Genomic DNA, 19,140 nt, shown 5'->3' with positions numbered 1-19,140 from the left:
AATTTTGTATCTGTATTCTTTTTTTAATTTGTACTTACCTGATTTATTGTCCTGTTGACTTCTAAAAGGAGTTTTTTTTCCGTTCTTCTTTTATTTGTTTATGTCTCCGCTCGTTGGAGCAACTTCGACAATGTCTAGTGTACAATTTACATTGTAATTTGTTTTATTTGTATTATAAAAACCTTATGGTTTATCAAGTGTCGATTGTCAAATTAAAGTTAAATTGCACCACGAAAGAAGTCTCGTAGACGCCCCAAGAGTTAGAGAAATAGATGTGTATTGGTTACTGAAGTTCGAAACATGGTCAAAATGTTCGGAAAAATTATATTACATAATTATAGTTGACCAGCCTGCCTGCGTGAACTAGGTAGCATATTACTTTCTGTGATGGGTGCTAAGAAGAGTCATAGATTATAAAGTTATTTGGTACACATCAGAGTAGCGAAATATTTGGTGCACATATCAAAGTAGTAAGTACTCTGTGATGGTACAATTGTCGCCTGTCTCAACAGGAGAAACTTCAAACTAGTTATTAATATGTGTTTATAAGTTTATAACCTACGCGCTCTTTTAGTATGGAATACATTTTTTATTCATTCCTATTTATTAATTCATTTTAATTATAAATTTTAAGACTGTATTTACGCGATCATAATATTGAATTCAATAAATTTATAATAATATGCAACACAAAATTCTAGAGCTGTATAGTGGCATTGGTGGTATGCACTGTGCTTGGAATGGTAACTTATTTCTCGTATCTATATAATAACTACGTTAAAATCGAATGCCTATTGTATACTACATCTGTATCAATTTCAGATTCTGGTTTAGAGGGAAAAGTAATGACTGCTATTGATATCAATACAGTAGCAAATGAAGTATATCGTTATAATTTTCCTAACACTTGTTTAATTTGTAAGAACATTCAGTCCTTAAGTGTGGATGACATTTGTAGACTGGAGGTTAATACAATATTAATGTCCCCACCATGCCAACCTTTTACTAGGAATGGAAAATTTCTTGATGAGAATGATCCTCGAACCAATTCTTTTATATATGTTATAAACATATTACCTCAATTATACAATGTTGAATACATTTTAATGGAAAATGTTAAAGGATTTGAATGTTCAAAAGTGCGGAACTTATTTATAGATAAATTAAAAGAATGTGGGTTTGATTATCAAGAATTTCTATTATGTCCCACCAAAGTGGGTGTGCCTAATTCTAGATTAAGGTACTACTGTATAGCCCGAAAAACAAAACTGGAATGGAATTTTAAAAGGAAAGATGAAATTGTAAGTCAAAACATAATAACAATGTACTTAGCACTACTCTTACTTTTTTAAAGCAATTTCAGTGATTTGAACAAAATGTTTTTCACCAGTGCACTTTCATAATTAAAATAATATTGAAATGGTTAATATATATGAGTTTACTTTTTAATTGCATTTAATTTTTTCAGATGTATGACCTCCCAATAACAACAAATGAACCATTTGCTATACAAAATATTATAGAACATAATGTGCCAGATGCCTATATTCTACCAGAAAAGGTATTAAAGTGGGGTAAAGCTTTAGACATATGTTTCAATGATTCAAAGAGATCTTGTTGTTTCACAAAAGCATATTCCCATTATGTTGATGGAACTGGCTCAGTTTTCACAGAGGCTGATCAAGAAACTGCCAAGAAATGTTATGCAGAGGCCAATATGTATGAACCTGGGAGTGAGAACTTCATCAATAAACTGAAAGAACTAAAACTTAGATTCTTTACACCTAAAGAAATTTTGGCTCTCATGTCTTTTCCTAAAGACTATGTATTTCCGGAAAGCACAACTGTTAAACAGTGCTACAGATTGTTGGGGAACAGTGTTAATGTTAAAGTGATAAGTGAATTATTGAAAATATTGTTTTTGTAATAAATTTTTATTAATTATTCCATTCTATTTGATCACATACTCAGGGTTACTTACATTTATGAGAATAAATAATTGATACATATTAATCTACTAAATAGTTCCATTAGCAAGGGCTTGCCTGGCTCTCCTCTTTGCTCTATGATTCAATACTCTCATTCTTAGCATCACAGCAATAGAGGACACCATACCAACTATAAAGGTCCAAATTGTAAACTTCCAGAAAGCTCTTTCTTCTAAATATGCTACACGGTCGCAACTAAAACAGTGATAAATTTATAACAATGTTTTTTCATCTATAAGAATATATTATGCAATAAAATGTTTACCTTCTTGTAACAGTTTCTCCGTTTTCACATTTTAATATTTCTTTAAAGCTTGTGTGTATGCAAACACCAATGCTTTTGCTGCGAATTTCGAAATCTAGAAAAAAAAATAACAATATTACTGCATATTATATCATGTCTTATTGTTTTACATATAACTTGTTATTATTACCTGAACAGGGGTGGCATTCACTAATAATTGTGTAAGGCTGATTGATCCAACATGTTGAATTATTTTCTGTTGGAAATGTCTTATTCCTCCTTTGACTACCAGATAAAGTATCAGCAAGATGTGATTCTAATATTAGAACTACAATTGTCAAGCTAAAATTAAGATATGAGTTAAAATATTTTATTGATATAAAGTATGAAACGATACATAAGTTAATACTTACATTCCTAGTGATAGAGTTCCAAAAAACATACATCTCTTTGAACAAGTTTCAATCATTTTGAATGCCTGCTGTAGTTTCTTGAAGGCACTAAAGCTTTTTGTTGTTATCAAGGTAAAAATATTTAACTGAATTGATAGATATGAATCTTTCAAATAAAAAAGCTCACTGGGCTTTAGTGTTTGTTATATATTATTAAGCTTTTATCAAATTGCCACATCCATTATTGCCCAAATAATAAATACAAACAATCTTACAAGTACAAGTTCACTTAATTCTCTTATTGTCGCCAGTAAGTACTACAAGTGATGTGATGTGATGTAAATAAAATGTTAAAAATTACTACTGTCAGTGACAAGCACAGATTTATAACTATATGTTATCTGTGATATTACGAAGTCAGTGTCAATAGTGGAACCACAGGTGGCTGTGTTTAATCCAATGAAACACATTGGATTAACTACAGAATAGGTAAATGGTAATGTACTATCATAGTTTATACACTTACATTGTATGTAATATATTACTTACAATATAAGTATATCATACATTTCTATACTACCTGATTTATATCAATGAACAGGTTTTTTATTTTTCTTAAGTACCACATTATTAGTAAGCCATTAAATAGTTTAAGAGAGATTATTGTAAAATAAACCAATAAGAGTTTATTTTTTATGACTCAAATTCTTGTATCTACATAATTTCGCTTTCGATTCTGATATGACAATATATGACAAAGCAAATATTATTTGTCTATAAATTCATAGACAAGGAGAAATAAAAAAAAATGCAGTACGAGTAAATTTGACAATTCGGTTTCGGTTGTCGCCATGTTAGTTAAATCGTAATCCAAAACGTAAACGGAAAAGAAAGTGGATTTGTTTTGTGTAGAGAACTCCAACGAAACTGCTTGTTACTCTTAAAAAATATTTTCGTGTTATGTTGTTTTTATACAGTGTTTTAATTTCAAGTGCTAAAATAGAATTATAAAAATATGTCTTTATCTGCAACTGAAGCTCAGCGTTCTTTTCGGCTATATGTAACCTATGTGGATGGAGATGGACACTTTCTGAAAATAAGTGGGCAACTAGATCAACAATCTTCGTTAATGATAGAGAGCCTATTTCAAACAGCGAGTGTAAATTTAGAAAAGGGGATAGGAGCGGTTCCGCCGGCAGCTATACATGAAGGAATAATTTGTGCCGCGAAATACAAAGATGGAACTTATTATCGAGCTAAAATTATAAACACCACCAATCTTGCTACAGGTTTGGTTGGTGTACACTTTATTGATTACGGTAACAAAGATATAATTTCTCTAAGTACTATACGCTTTTTAGATAACTATGATCCTATGTTCCTTCAATTACGTGGGCAGGCTACAGACTACTATCTCTCACGTATTATGCACCCAGCAGGTCGATGGGAAGAAGCACTTTTATTAAAACTACAAAGTTTGCTATGTTATGCTGAATATCCAGCTACAATTGAAGCTCATACTAGATCATTACCAATAATTTCAGTACAGTTTAAAGGCAATGATTTATCTACTCACCTTGTATCGAATAAATTTGGTTTGGCTTTACCAGTTGCTAAGCAAGAAGTGCTACTATTGCAAATGACTGAAAACCAACCTGGACCTAATTGGTCACCAAGCTTATTAAATGAACAACCTTCATTCACAGAACATGTTCCATTTCTAATCAATCAAAACTTTCCAAATCCTGCAGTGGCTATGAGATTAAATCAAACGGTCACAATGCCATTTAATGGAGTACCCCCATCTTCATCAATAAATCAAAGATTACTGGTTAATAAAGCTTCCAGAAATATAGTGAATCTTCGAGCCCCTGTTCGTCAACCACAGCATCATCAACCCTCATCAGCTCCTATGTCAGCATTACCTTCTCCCGTATCAAAGGGACCAACATCACCCAAGAAATCTATTACTTACAAAAGCAAGCTACTCGAAGTTAATTCTTCTCATAAGGTTTTTGTCTCATATGCTGAGGAAGGTCCAGAATTGTTTGCAGTCCAATTGGCAACTGATGCAAACAAATTACAAGACATGATGGATGATATTAATAGAAGGCCTCACAGTAGCCTAACAGAACCTCCCATGATTGGAACTGTATGTCTCGGTAGAATGTCTGGCGATAGAATAATATGTCGAGCCATTGTTATGAATCTTTCTGGATCACAATGCAAGTTATTCTTTGTTGATTTTGGTGACACTGAAATGGTTTCATACTATGACATATTTGACATTCCAGAAGAGTTTGTCAAACCTAATGTATTTGCTATGCGATTTTGTCTGTCTGGAGTCAAAAAACTAGAAAAAGGTCCATACTTGAATGAGGCATTCAAACAGCTTGTGAATGGAAAAATTTTAACACTAAAAGTTGTAGCACCAGAAGGGCCACCGTTAATTCAATATGGAGAACTTTACCTTGACAATAAAAATATATTAGATTTGTTGCTGGCAAACATGAAAGATAAATTGCAATTTAGGTGGATGCAGATGTTACCACTGGGCAGTAAACAGTCAGTTTTGGTCTCATATGTCGATAGTTGTATAAAGTTCTATGTACAGTTGTCTGATAAGATTGAAGAATTGAATGCTGTTATGGAAGCTGTGAAGGTTCATTGTGAAAACACTTCTTCACCAGGCGCGCTTCCTGTTGGTGCAGTATGTTGCGCTAGGTTCCCTGATGATGATAACTGGTATAGAGCTATGGTAAGGGATACCAAGGGAGATAAAGTTGTGGTGGCTTATGTTGACTATGGAAATGAACAGGAAGTGGCCATTGCTGATGTGAGGACAATTACCCCTGATTTGATTCAACTGCCAGCACAAGCTATGAAATGTGCTTTAAAAGTAAGTATTACTCCCTTATAACATATATATGTATAGCATTTTTTCCCATCTAGAATTACAGACTAGATTCTATTATTACAAATGGCTTTACTTTATCAATCAACAATTTTGATTTCGAACAGGGGTTTGAAAACAAACCAGTGGAAACAAAAACATCAAACCAATTAGAAATGCTGGCCTTAGAGAAGACTCTGATGGCCCATGTTGTAGGCATGCTATCCAATGACACAATGTTGGTAACACTGATTGACGACAGTGTGAGCCCACCCTTGGATGTCGCGAGAAGGATGAACCAACTATCACAGCCAAGGAGCACTGGTATTGAGGTAAGTTCAGAGAAAAATAGACATTTTTCATATGGCATACTATGTGTTATGTTATATTAAAATTACAAGCACTGAAGTACACTGATATTTTGACATTTTGGATTCTATTCTAATAAAGAAAGTTGTTGCAACAATATAAATGTTGAGAAATTTTTATAAAGCATTTCAATGCTATAAAACTAAAAATTAAATATAAATGTTGATTGTTAAGTTAAAGCTTCAAGAACAGTTTGTTAACGAAAGCTCACTGTCCCATGATATAATTCTCATGATAAGCTATGGAATTTTCACTCCTAAGAGGGATTACCAAATGTATATTTTTATTATGATGAGTCATGTTCAAGCTAAGCTAAGCATCAATAAAATTATATAGGGTAAAGCTCCCGCAGCCCCCCCTCGCAAAGAAGCACCCGAGATTTTCAGTTCACCAGAAGGTAGTATCCCTGATGATGGACGTAAGAAGAACTTTAGACGAGAGAAGAGCTTTAGAGATGATAAGAAACCCACGGATGGAGATGAGTTTGGCCAGAGGGGTAGCAGTTTCCGTGGAAGGTACTTTTTTTTTTCTTATGTAATTAATTTTTAAGTAACAAATTTGTAGTGTAATTCTGAATTAACAAGATTTTATATTAGTAGACATTTATTAGAAAAGAGTAAATCACACCACACTTTTTTCCAAAAATACCCTATATGTGAGAAAAATATTCTCAATTCATATTTTTTGAGGTTACCTTATATTATGTTTAATTGAAAAAAAATTAGTAATCATTGGAGCAAAAAAAGATGATTTCGAAATGAACATGACACAAAATCTTCCATTTAATTACACTTTATTAATTATGTCATGTTTATTGTACCATAAATATTATGATTTGTGATAATGACCAAAAGAAGCACCAAATATACAAATAATAATTAAACAAACAATTATATTTTTATTTAATTAGTCTTAAAATATATAATCTTCATGACTAATTGGGAATTAGTGAAGATAATGGATCACAAGGTAGTGAGACAGTATTGATCCTTTTACCAAAAGGCAGGGTCTTCTCTAATTAAATTACATAAATATAATCACATAGCTACTCAGGTGTTAAGGTTAACATTATTCTTACGAGTACGTCTTGTTACAGTTAGTTATTCTTTTCTATCTAAGTATTCCGCCTTATTACATTTACGTCAGATCTGAAGCAGACAAAAAATAAATATACCACGCAGTGATAATGTATTGAATAATTTACCATTAAAAGTTACAAATTAACAGCGGAAACAGTGAGAGCATACATTTTACGAGCAACATGGCGCGTGTTCCGTTTAACTTTTTCTCGCGATGCGGCAAAAAAGTAATAGCTTTGAGTCATGTCCAAAATAGCGTTCTGGGGTCTTTGAACTCTCTGAAAGCTCAGTTGTAAATTCGATTTTATACCCATAACATGTACAGGCATCGATATAGGTAAAACATTTTATAAATGTGTTGGTTTTGAGTTAAAATATCCGGGTTAAATGGATTGTTTTTTCTTAATAGGGATCACAAGGATGGCTTCGAGAGGTCGGGCCCAGGCCGGCACAGCGACAAGTTTGCTAAGCCGGATAGAGGTGATAGGTAAATATAAGATATTATATATATTGACTATTGTGTAAAACATTTCTGTAAAATTATATTATTATTACAATCACGATTTACAAGACATTTTGTACAAAGTGTTTTTGCATATTAAACTGCTGTATGTTTTAGGTAAGAAGTGATTTCTGAATCTAGTGCTGGGATGTTTAGGGAGACAATCAGCAGTCATAGATTTTTCATAGTTCAAATTTTTTTTGCATTTTTTTTTATCGAGATTATCTTTTATATAGGCGCGGTAAACCCAAAGACAATCAATTTCCCCCACAACCGGCACCCGTTGGAGATGACACCTGGGAAGAGTCGCCGCAGCAACCCGTGCAGTCGCCGCCATTGCGCCAGAACAGAGAAAACCATAGAGACAAGTATGTTTATTTTACTATAGATACATTCACAGTTATAATGAGGATATTTGTCACAATTACATTTTAAAATCGAATATTGAAGAAGTAAATTTAAGATTCTATTGTAGGAAGGGTATTTAATTTCATAGTATAATCCAAGCATTATATAAATTATATTAAAAAGGTATATATTTATAAAGTATTCTCCAGTTTTCTATTTATGTACTTTTCCTATTATATATGAAAAACTAAAGCAATTATATCCTCAGTATATTCGAGTATTGAATGCGATTTAATATCAACAAGTGTACATCACATTCCGCATCGACAGACGAAAGTCTCGCGCGGACGACAAAAAGGTAGCAAAGGATAAGGACAAGAAGGAGTCGAGTGTGGGGCGGCGCCTGCGGCAGGCCGCCGAGGCCGCCTCCTCGCACCGCAGCGTGCAGGACCGGCTCAGACGGTACACCGTGCTCGCTTCGCTTTGCACTCGGTGGTTTGCGTGCACTATCTAACCCCGCACCTTCTGTACAGTTTCTTGGTTTTGCAGCTTTTCCATCCATCGAGTATGAAGCCCATTGTGTCACATTTGGTAAATGTCTATGTAGCTGTGCGTTTCATGCGACTGGAATTACGTTAACACGAGTGCAAAAGTGTGCAGGGTAGACTCGGACGGTACACCGTGCACGCTTCGCTTTGCACTCGGTGTTTGCTTGAACATTGTAACCCCTCCACAGAGCCATGTTTTGGTGTGTTCACGTTATAACACCTCGCATAACTCATTCTGTACAGTCTGTTGGTTCTTCAGGTTTTTCGTCAAGTAAAATGTCCCATTTTGTCCTTTTTCATTAATTGTCTTTATAGCTTTGCTCTGTGTTCACGTAATGGCGCCTCGCACATCTTTTTCTGTACAGTTCTTTAGGTTTTTCATCCAGTAAAATGTCCATTTTGTCCCTTCCTTGCTTCCATATACTAGCGAGCATATAAATCATATTCAGATGGTACCTACACCGTGCTTTGCACTTGTTATTTTACGTAAAATAGGTTTTCAAAGCTTTTTTTAAGAACAGTTTATGTTCGAGCATAGAATGTATTTCTTATTAATTCGAACGCCTTTGATAATGTTAACCTTTGCATTCGAAATTTTCTGTTCTGTTCTCGGTTTTTGCCTCATGTTTCCTGTTTTGTAGATGCCCTAGCTATAAATTAGCATAGATTTGTAGTTTGTACATACTTCAACCTGACCAGTTAAATTTTCTGTTTCCTAATTGTTGCAATTTTTACAAGGACGATGAACGAAATGTTTATTTTTTGTCTTCATAAGTAGTAGGTATAAGTTTAATGAATAATAAAAATTACATAAAAAGAAAAGGAAATATTTTAAATAATTACTTTTCTTTGCTGAGAACAAAATTGTTGAAGATGTTTTCACTACATTTGAGTGCATTGAAACTAGCATATTGGCACATATAACGTTTAATGATGTGTGTTGCTACGCCTCATTGCATATCATTCTTACATATATGGTAATGTACTGTATAATCGAAGAACGAATATAGATCAATTAAATTTTTTAAGCGTATAGTTAAAATATATAAACATTTCGCCTATACTACGTAATCAACAGAATCGCCATCATAGCTGAATATAAAGATAACGTTTTCGCTTTCGCACAGTCAACACGAGTAAAAGAAATTTTCAAAATATCCAATATTAGATTCTTAAAAATATCCTATTGTGCAAAATCCAATTAATATCTCGATACTCATGCCCAACAATAATTGATCATCTGCCCTTGATAGACGATATTACTGCACTAGTAAAAAGTTATTGTTTCGGCTGATTTACCTCGCCCCCGTTTACTTGCCGTCACGCTTCGCTACCGTATCGAGCTCCACACATTTTTGTATAATTCAATTAATTGCGCTACGTGTTCATTTCATCCTTTCAGTGTTGTTTTTCGCGGACATTCGTTTTCACTTGTATGTTTGATGTATGCTTGCACTTGAAGAATGCATAGTTGTAAAGTCGCTGCTATTAATGATGTTTAATAGTTTTAAAAGTAAATGCGATAATACATATACATAGTATGCTGCTATTTTAACACTATATAACTTGCGAAAAATATGATTTTAGAAACCTCTATAACATTTTGATATTAGAATAGAATTTGACAACTTTACTAATAAACTAGTAATGTGTATTATATTAAGAACTATAAACTAATTTTATAAGACTGTAAGATGGTGCCTCTTACAATGAAATTCACTTTTCAACATAAATAATAATACTTTATAATATAACAATATCAGTAATAACTCCTTATTTCGCCTAAATGTATTGCACAACAATTGCACATACACGTACTCAACTAATTACTAACTTTCACTAATATTCCGAAGTGGTCACCTAATGAGCATTTCTTTTCAGTGACCGATTCAACAATCAGGATGATGAGAACAAAATGGAAGAAAGAAACAACAGGTTCCAAAGACCAGACAGACGGGACAACCGCGGTGAGAGGCGAGACAATTGGGGGGATAAGAAAGAAAATTGGAATCAGAAGCGGGAATATCGCGATAACAGAGGAGAAAGGGGTGAGCGTTTTGAAAGAAGTGAACGATTCGAAAGAAGTGAGCGTGGGGGAAGAAGCAATTTCACTCCCCGGGACAGAGCAGAGAGATCGAACCGCTCTTACTATTCCGATAATGATAAACGATCGGAGAAAAGCTTCCGGTCCCACGATAGCGGAAACGACAGAGCTGGTCGCGCCCCTTACAAAAATCGCAACCAGTTCACCCCTGTGCCGAGCAAGGAATTGAATAATCCAGTGCCCTTGGACACTCCATTCGTGGAACCAACAGTGGAACTTGGCTCGCAACAAGAAGTCTCCGTAACTTGGATCATTTCACCGGAAAACTTCTATACGCAAATCGTTTCGCTCCAACCCAAGTTCTTAGAAATGATGCACCAAATTCCAGAACTCTATAAGGGTGTTAAATGCTATTCAGGAGAAATTAGCGTGGGCGCTTCAGTTTTGGCGCGATACCCGGCGGACAGTGTCCTATATCGAGCTACTGTTATTGCCCTACAACCTTTCTCGAAATACATCGTTCGCTACGTCGACTTTGGGAATAAGCAGCTAGTTGACGCAAAAGATATATGGCAATTGGATAAACAGTTAATGGATTTACCCATAATGGCTGTACATTGTTCGCTAGTGGGAGTACTGCCGAAAGATGGCGAATGGAAAGCCAACGCAGACATAGATTTGTGTTTCAATGCGCCGCGGTACCAGTGCATATTCCAAGAAGTTGTGGAGGAGCAGTACAAGGTGTCGCTGTGGAATAACGGAGTGAGTGTTGCCGACCTCCTGGTCGAGAAACAGTTGGCCTTGCCAGCGGAACATCAGTCTGTTACCTTGAAAGGTGATTTGTTTTGTATTTTAGTCACTTTGTTTTGTTAAGATTGTCAAGTTGAAATTAGTAACATACACCTATACTACATTAATAAGAATTTTTGCATTTAGAGTATAAGTACATTGAGCATAATTTATTTAGATGGTATTTCCATTTGAAAATTCAATTCAAAAGAATTGTAGTTAAGACAAAATTGTACTTTCAGACGAAGCTATCGACCTGACTATAATAGTGGGCCAACAGATATTGTGTCGTGTTACGCATATTAATTCGTACGAAAAGTTCCACGTTCAGCTGGACTTGGATAAGGCGGATTTAGTTGAAAAGGCCATCACCTCCTTCGACGCTAGCAAGGTAAACATACTGTATAAGAATAAAAAAAACTGTGTGCTACTCTCGTGTGTTTCATTTTGCGCGAGTTTTACAACACACAGAAATTATCTATATTATTAAATATCATGATTTGCATTGATAAAACGAATTAATAGTGTTTTGAAGTCTTAAATTTTATATAAATTTCTTAAATATATATGCTACATAAATACAAAGAACGGCTCAAATACAGTTATCGTCATTTCAGCTCACGCCATTGGCTGCGGATAGTCTCACTGAAGGCATTCACTGTACGGTGAGACACAACGACAAGATATATCGGGCCATACTTGGCGACGTTTCCGATACGGCCAACATTGAGGCTGTGTTGCCAGACTATGGTAACACTATACGCACATCGTTGGATAAGGTGAGTTACACGATAATTGGATGTTTACCTTGTAAAAAGAAATTAGATGTTCACATTTTTAAAATACAATGTTTTGGGGTTAATGGAACAATTTTTTTTGCACTCTGATGCTCAATTTTTCTTACAATTTTTATAATTTTTTTGTACTTAAATGAGATTATTGACAGACTTTTACTTTTGCTCCTCGACAGTGAGGACATATTGAAAAATTAAAAAAAAAAAATGTTATCATGATGCGGGAATTTTTTTCTTCTATTTTTTAAAAACATAGAGAGATGTAGCGGATCGCCTACGCTACATATTAATTAATTTTTATTCTTACAGCTAATGATCCTGCCAACAGAGCTGAGTGTATATTACTACCAGTCTTTGGAATGCGCACTCAATAACTTTACAGCCGACTCAAAAACTCTTATTTCTATGGAGGAATTGCAAAAGCAACTTTTGGGAAATAAATGCATCATTTATATTAATGACGTTGAAGAGATCAGGTATGTAAAGAAAAGTTAATCTAAGATAGTAATGTATGAAGTCACTTATTATTTTTTCACATTGTTTTTTCAAATTTTCTTTTTTGATTGTCTCATAGAAATAGTTTAAAAGGGGTTAGTATAAGGGGGATAGGTGATGTAGGTATCAAATATACAAATCAATGTTTAACCATACTTGTATTATTGAATACTTCTTACATTATGTAGGTATCTAAAACAACATTACTTTTAAGGGTATTAAGACTTTTTTTCCTAGTTGAATGCCTCAAAAGAAAATGTGATTTATTGAACTATTATATAATAGTTCAATAAATCACATTTTCAATGGAATAAAATAAATAAAAAATTGGATGTTAATATTAACATCCACCTATTTAATTTCTATTACACTTTTACCATAAATGTCGAGGAAAAACACATTTTGTAGATATCATATTCAAAATTCAGACCTTTCGAAGATCATAGTCTAAGTAGGCTTTACTTTTAAGTCAGCAATAAAATATTGTGAGAAACTTTTGAATTTTGAATATTTCTTTGTTTTAACTTGCAGATTAATTTCAACGTTATATAATGCAGCATCAGGAAGGAAGATAGCAATTTTCGAACCAGATGAAGGTGCTTACGATGAAGTTATCCCATTGTGTACTCGTGCAGTGTTTAACTATAACTTTGGTATGGCTTACATAAGTCACTTGGAAAATCTCAACGAGTTATACTTGCAAAAATCCACCGACATCGACAAGATTGCGCTTTTATTGGACGAGCTCTATAAATTCTATGAAGAGGGTAAGTTTTAAATATTTTATATCATGAAAATACTTATTCTCAGTTTACTAATTAATTGCAATGTCGTTGAATAAATTTATTGCTTTATTTTAGGTCAGCCAGATGCTCTCGAAAATTTTGATACGGATGCGTTGTGCATCGCCAAGTCTTCTGATGGCAATTGGTATCGCGCTACAATAATCAGTACTACAGAAACAGATGCAAAAGTGCAATTCACTGATTATGGAAACACAGAAATTATTGCAAAGGAATCAATTAAGAAAATGGATCCCAAGTTCTATGAGCCCTGTAGTTTAGCTCTTGTTGCTAGCTTGGGTCTGGTTGCTTTAAATAATGAGTCTTTACCGAAACTCAAAGAATGGACAAGTGATAAAGAAGTTCAAGTCACCTTAGCCTTTGGTACTGATGGCTGGCTCGCTAATCTTCAGCTAGATGGTGTAGATCTATCCATCAAACTTGTTAATGAAAAATTAGCTACCCCACAAGTGGCTAATGAAGAACCAGTTGAAGAGGTCAAAGAAGAGATCCCAGTAGAACCAATTTCCCTACCTGCAGGATGCACCCAAGTGTACATAAGTCACATTGACTCACCTGGACATTTCTGGCTGCAAACGGCGGATAAAGTTGATAAAATCGAAGAAATACAAGCTGAGCTCCAAGCAAATGTTGAATCCTATCCAAATATTGAGAACAGAGAAATGGGTACTCTGTGTGTCGCAAAATATACTGCGGACGACCTTTGGTACCGCGCAGAGATACTAGACTCTGATTCCGATATAACAACTGTTCGGTTCATTGATTACGGAAACACAGATGTATTGGACAATGAGCCAGGGTTAATAAAGGTTATACCGGATCACTTGAAAATCGTCGAGAAATACGCTATTAAGTCTAGTGTAAATGCTGTTCCAACGGGAACAGGTCAATGGTCAGAACCAGCTTCTGATTACTTCACTCAACTAGTAGGTGATATTTCTGCACCAGTTGATGCTTTAATAGTACTAAAAGATGTTACTACATATGTGGATATTTATGTGAATGGACTAAATATAACAGACAAACTAGTGTCTGAGGGACACGCGACGAAATCGGAAGAAACTGAATGTGGTGACTTACCCTCATGTTTCGCTAGTCATGTAAATTCTCCGTCCGAATTTTGGATACAGTTAGAGAGTGTAGCTCCTGAGCTTCAAGCAATGGAAGCCGCTATGGTTGATGCGGAAAATTTCCCTCCACTTGTTGATAAGGAAGAAGGGGTTTTATGCGCAGCGAAATATCCGGAAGATGGTGCTTGGTACAGGGCACAAGTGATTGTCGACGGATCGGAAGGCACAGAAGTTTTGTTCATGGATTACGGTAACGCATCTATCGCAAATGAACTACGAAGCCTTCCAGACGACCTCAAAACTAAACCAGCGTTGTCAAGAAAATGTGCCTTACAAAAACCGAGAGACATAAAATCATGGTCACGTCGGTCAGAAATCAAATTCAACGAATTAGCAGCAGAAGGCGCAACTATATTCAACGTCCAGTTTATTGCTTCTGGTGATATATCCATAGTAGAATTGTATCTTGAAGGCAAATCGGTTACCGAGGAACTGGTTGGACTCTGTGAAGAACAACCTGCTTCGGAGAGGCCCACACCAGTTGGTCAAGATTTACACACGAGTGGTAAAATTTGTTACGTAGATTCATTAAACGAGTTCTATGTGCAACTAGATGATTCTGAAGCTAATCTGGACAAAGTTATTGAGAATCTTAGCAATAGTGCAGACTTCGAACCTATTGCGAAGCTAAAAGTTGGATCCCTTTGTGCAGCTTTCTGGGCAGAAGACGAGCAATGGTATAGAGCGAAAATCTTAGAATTTTGTGATATTGGCAACCATGTACAATTTATTGACTATGGTAATAAAGCTAAATGTGAAGACTTTAGACAACTGCCGGAAGAATTATCGGTTATCGAGCCGCTGGCTAAATGTTGCCGCTTAGCTGGCATAACTGAAGACTTTGCCACAAATGAAGCTGCCAAGTTAAAATTAGAAGATTTAGTTGCTGAAGTTACAACATTCCAAATAGAATTTTTAGACAGCGCAGCTGAACCTGCTCTAGTGAAGTTAATTTTAAACGATAAAGATTTAATTTCAATATTATCTGAGGAAACTCCTGCAGCTAAAAGCGAACTGGCGTCCAACGCACAAATACCTGCAGATAACAATGAAGAAGAAATGACAACTATCAATGATGCACTTGATATCGTCAATGACATAGACTCTTCTCAAGTAGATTTGAATGAAAGCATGGGAAGCGCGAAAACAGTTGTTGAAAACACATCATTCATGGAAAAGAGCGATATAGCAGAAAATACCTCAACACCAGAGAGAGATCAATCCAATACACCAAATAAAGATTCATCCAATGATACTCTTGAAAGAGACGCATCTAATGACACAGTTGAAAAAGATTCGTCTAATAATACGTTGGAGCAGGAAAAATCTATAAAAACTCCAGAAAGAGATGAATCCAAGGAGTCTCTGAACACTGATACTGGATATATAAGTGATGGTGAACAAAAGCCTAAAGAATCTCCTGTAAAACAGACACAAATTGTAGATGCTATAAAAAGTGAAGACAAATCGCAAGAAAATATTTAAATAACTAAAATTACGTAGAGTAAAATGCAAAGCATTTTATATTCTGTCTGCTAATTGTTTAAAGGTACTTATAATGATAGCTTTAGCATTGTTTGCCTAATGAACATGACTGACATACTTTATCTTTACGTAATTGTGATATGGATGAATGAGACTTTTATCATATGTATGGTATTGCGCGTTGTGTTGTTATACATTTTTGTTAACCAGTACTGCAGTGAGAGAAAGTAATTTATGTTATGAGTGTTATGAGAAATATTATCACTTTCATTCATGCTATTCCTCGATGCGTTATATAAGTACTACGATTTCTTTTATTTAAAATGTTTATATAGGGTTGAACTTTCGTTGTTTCATGTAAGATAGTATTGTAAGTCTCGATATATTATTGTTTAATAGTATTATGAATACTCATTTTTTATTCCTGTTTTGGTCTCCTAAAGTTATAATAGTTTGTTTAACATTTAATATTTTTATTTTGTTACATTATGCATAATTAGCATTATTTATTGCATAATTGTACATTCCCTGTTGTCACTTAAAAATAAAAAACAATTGTGTATATTGTCATGCTTATTGACCTATCTTCGAATATATATACTTACGTTGGACTCGAAATATAATAAAAAAAGTTGTGTAACTTACGTTTTGTTTTTTTTTAATAAAGATTTTTTGACTACTCGTTGTTTTTATGACCCTAACTATTAATATAAGAAGCTAACAAATTGTTGGTGGGAACAAAATTATTTCACTTTTTTTCTTAAAAAGCTTTTGGTAGAAATCAATCTTATAACCCATAATTATTAGATTCATGTTTTATTATTGTACTGCGAAGGTGGTCAAGAGAAGTATTAAAATGTATGTTGTATTTGGGTAAGAGTAATTCACACCGTGGTAGTACCACCTGTGTTCCGTTCGGTGACTGGGGGAGTCGGAGGCCCATATCCTTTTCCTTCCCCTTCCCAGTCCTTTCCTTTATTCCTCTCGCAAATCCTTTCTTAATCCCTTCCCAATTTAAAGTCGGCAATCCATTTGTAGAGGCGTAAGGTGTGTAATCGACTTTACGTCTCTACAAATGTTCATGGGCGGTGGTAGCGCTTACCATCAGGCGTCCCACAAGCTCCATTGTCGACTGTGACATAAAAAAAAAAAAAAAAAAAAAAAGCTCCATTGCTGACGATGACATGAAAATATTGTTTGATGATATAAAATTATAAAAGAAGCGTAAATAAAACAAAATTACAAGTCACTATTTTATTTGATATTGTGAAATACACTTAAAATTAAAATATTATAATACCTGTACACATGAATGCATTAACTTTTACAATAAGGACAGACACGTATATATATACAGAATTGCTCCATTTGGAACGAAAAATATCTTAGAATTAGTTAATGCCAAAAGTTATAAAAATTATTACTATTTAAGGGCCGGGTTCACCGCTTGCAGATAAAGTCGCTGATACGATATTATCTCGAATATGTTAATACCATATTTGTCATTTTAAAACTAACAGATAAGCTAAACAGATATATCATGAAGCTGTGAAACCGGCGCTTAATATCGTACGGCTATTCAATATAAAGATAATTAGAAGAATGCGACATAAATGATATGCATCTAAATTAAATAATAACAGATTGCTAAAAACCCAATCCTACAATCTATACAATCGTTTAACGAAGACGTTCAGACAGGTCAATTGTGCGGCGGGCAAGGGGCGATGCAGAAAGAACGAACCCGAGCTACATACGCCATGTTGTTAGCAGCTCGGGACACTTTTAGGGGTTGCCGCACGCGTTTTAATGGCGCTTTAATCATTCCCATATTCGACTATTAATGAATTGTGACAACCGCAATATTACATTGCATTTTGTATACTGATTTACACGGTGCAAAAACTATGGCTACCGTACAAACTTGCAATTTCGACACGTAGGTATAAGGTGAGTTAAAGTTTCAGCAAAACAGTTAGATGCAAATTTTACATACAATTTTAGCTTATGTATTAAAACATACAAATTGTAATTTCTAAATTACACTATTAGTAATAAGAATAAAAACTCTTCTGTTTTGAATATTATTCTGGATTAAGAAGAAAACAGTGAAAATAAATATTTCAATAAAATAACGTACCTACATTCACTTAATAAGTCCCAAAATGTTAAAGTCCTGGAGATCTTCACTCTTTTCTAGGATAAGACCTTTTTCATTCGCTAAATGGAGCACAGATAATAAAGCTAAAGGCACACTGAGCGACTCGCGCATGTTGGTCGATAATTTATTCGGCAACCGAGAATATATGGAAAAGAATGTTGTTTCGGATACATCTTCTTTGTCGCCCTCTGGAGTTTTTTCCGTTAACATTTTCCAAGTGCAGTGTTTAAGTTGTTTCATGTCGACCTTCTTGGCTCGCATCGCGTAGGGAATGAATATTTTGGCGACCTATAAACAAACAATACCTGGTTAGATGTGCTTTCAAATAAAAATTATGCCATGCATGTTTTACTCAAACCTAGATAAAACATTTTGTAATTACCAACTAACCCTGATGATATAGGTTGACCTGATTTAAAAAATAGTCTATTTTACTCAAAGACGCTTTCTAATGGTAATTTATATTGGTTTCAAAATAGATTTCTAGCGTTTATTCTTAAAAACAAAAATTCACATACATCCTCTTTACAATATTAGCGAAGATAATACACTCGTAAGTACGTAAGTATAAAATCTTCCATCAACTCCTAAACCCCGTTGGGTATACCTTAGTGGGTGGCTCCAGCATGTCTCCCAGCTCGCCGTCGGGCTCGGCGCCTGGAACCAGAGCGTGCGGGTTCGACACTGTGGCACCATCCTCGTTGCCCCATTCGTCTCCTTCCTATAATTTTATTAATCTTTATTGCACTAATATTACAAATGTTAGTTTGTTTGTTTGTCAGACCATAACGCTGAAACTACTGAACAGTTCTTGATGATATTAACTATACAGATAGGATATGAGTTGGACTTGGTTATAGGATACTTTTATTCCGTTAACAATTTCACTGCTGATCCAGAAACTTTTTTCATCCGGCGATGCGGCTATGACACGCTCAGCGTGTCTCCCGCACCGGCGGCAATCTTGCCGTACCGCTTTTGTCACTGGTGCGGGAGCACACGCTGCGCGTGTGCATAGAGTCGGGCCAGCTGTGCGGGCGGACACACCGTGTGTGTTCTAAATATATATATATATA

The 19,140-nt window shown here is 34.8% G+C and overlaps 4 protein-coding genes across 6 annotated transcripts in view; 2 read left to right on the top strand and 2 right to left on the bottom strand.

Annotated features, from left to right (window-relative positions):
- The first annotated feature begins 274 nt into the window (after nucleotides 1-274).
- On the top strand, nucleotides 275-1,942 carry LOC119840914 (tRNA (cytosine(38)-C(5))-methyltransferase). 2 transcript variants are annotated; one of them, XM_038367694.1, is made up of 3 exons: nucleotides 275-470; nucleotides 823-1,301; nucleotides 1,469-1,942. In XM_038367694.1, exons 2-3 carry the CDS (start codon nucleotides 846-848, stop codon nucleotides 1,925-1,927), a joined length of 915 nt encoding a protein of 304 aa, XP_038223622.1. In that variant the 5' UTR covers nucleotides 275-470; nucleotides 823-845; the 3' UTR covers nucleotides 1,928-1,942. The 2 variants fall into 2 exon arrangements, with proteins under 2 accessions (XP_038223622.1, XP_038223621.1); XM_038367693.1 differs by lacking the exon at nucleotides 275-470 and adding an exon at nucleotides 488-743.
- Nucleotides 1,919-2,983, bottom strand: LOC119840915 (protein JTB). Its single transcript, XM_038367695.1, has 4 exons — nucleotides 2,646-2,983; nucleotides 2,423-2,574; nucleotides 2,254-2,347; nucleotides 1,919-2,183 (listed from the first exon to the last, which is right to left on the bottom strand). The coding sequence occupies exons 1-4, from the start codon at nucleotides 2,699-2,701 to the stop codon at nucleotides 2,018-2,020; spliced, it is 468 nt and encodes a 155-aa protein (XP_038223623.1). The 5' UTR covers nucleotides 2,702-2,983; the 3' UTR covers nucleotides 1,919-2,017.
- Nucleotides 2,984-3,447: 464 nt separating this feature from the next.
- LOC119840911 (maternal protein tudor-like) lies at nucleotides 3,448-16,546 on the top strand. 2 transcript variants are annotated; one of them, XM_038367688.1, is made up of 12 exons: nucleotides 3,448-5,523; nucleotides 5,646-5,849; nucleotides 6,223-6,401; nucleotides 7,375-7,452; nucleotides 7,704-7,835; nucleotides 8,146-8,277; nucleotides 10,245-11,242; nucleotides 11,439-11,587; nucleotides 11,814-11,975; nucleotides 12,300-12,466; nucleotides 13,017-13,252; nucleotides 13,346-16,546. In XM_038367688.1, the coding sequence occupies exons 1-12, from the start codon at nucleotides 3,640-3,642 to the stop codon at nucleotides 15,901-15,903; spliced, it is 6,879 nt and encodes a 2,292-aa protein (XP_038223616.1). In that variant the 5' UTR covers nucleotides 3,448-3,639; the 3' UTR covers nucleotides 15,904-16,546. The 2 variants fall into 2 exon arrangements, with proteins under 2 accessions (XP_038223616.1, XP_038223617.1); XM_038367689.1 differs by lacking the exon at nucleotides 8,146-8,277.
- Nucleotides 16,547-17,176: 630 nt separating this feature from the next.
- Nucleotides 17,177-19,140, bottom strand: part of LOC119828194 (condensin complex subunit 2) — a 7,514-nt gene continuing 5,550 nt past the window's right edge. The window contains exons 10-12 of the mRNA XM_038350295.1: nucleotides 19,018-19,093; nucleotides 18,672-18,785; nucleotides 17,177-18,352 (exon numbers count right to left, since the gene is read on the bottom strand). Coding sequence (XP_038206223.1) covers nucleotides 18,050-18,352; nucleotides 18,672-18,785; nucleotides 19,018-19,093 — 493 coding nt within the window. The 3' untranslated portion in view covers nucleotides 17,177-18,049. The remainder of the gene's footprint in view (nucleotides 18,353-18,671; nucleotides 18,786-19,017; nucleotides 19,094-19,140) is intronic.

Source organism: Zerene cesonia, chromosome 7 (assembly GCF_012273895.1).
Source record: "Zerene cesonia ecotype Mississippi chromosome 7, Zerene_cesonia_1.1, whole genome shotgun sequence".
NCBI classification, from domain to species: Eukaryota; Metazoa; Arthropoda; class Insecta; order Lepidoptera; family Pieridae; genus Zerene; species Zerene cesonia.
The sequence above is the reverse complement of the archived record's forward strand: the minus strand, read 5'-3'. Positions and strand labels throughout refer to the sequence as shown.

Coding starts and splice junctions, on each gene's coding strand:
- LOC119840914 (XM_038367693.1), top strand. CDS start 683: ATGCAACACAAAATTCTAGAGCTGTATAGTGGCATTGGTGGTATGCAC. Junction 744..822: donor TATGCACTGTGCTTGGAATG/GTAACTTATTTC, acceptor TATCAATTTCAG/ATTCTGGTTTAGAGGGAAAA. Junction 1,302..1,468: donor TTAAAAGGAAAGATGAAATT/GTAAGTCAAAAC, acceptor TAATTTTTTCAG/ATGTATGACCTCCCAATAAC.
- LOC119840915 (XM_038367695.1), bottom strand. CDS start 2,701: ATGATTGAAACTTGTTCAAAGAGATGTATGTTTTTTGGAACTCTATCA. Junction 2,348..2,422: donor TGAATGCCACCCCTGTTCAG/GTAATAATAACA, acceptor TTTTTTTTCTAG/ATTTCGAAATTCGCAGCAAA. Junction 2,184..2,253: donor GGAGAAACTGTTACAAGAAG/GTAAACATTTTA, acceptor TCACTGTTTTAG/TTGCGACCGTGTAGCATATT.
- LOC119840911 (XM_038367688.1), top strand. CDS start 3,640: ATGTCTTTATCTGCAACTGAAGCTCAGCGTTCTTTTCGGCTATATGTA. Junction 11,588..11,813: donor CCTCCTTCGACGCTAGCAAG/GTAAACATACTG, acceptor TCGTCATTTCAG/CTCACGCCATTGGCTGCGGA. Junction 12,467..13,016: donor AATGACGTTGAAGAGATCAG/GTATGTAAAGAA, acceptor TTTAACTTGCAG/ATTAATTTCAACGTTATATA.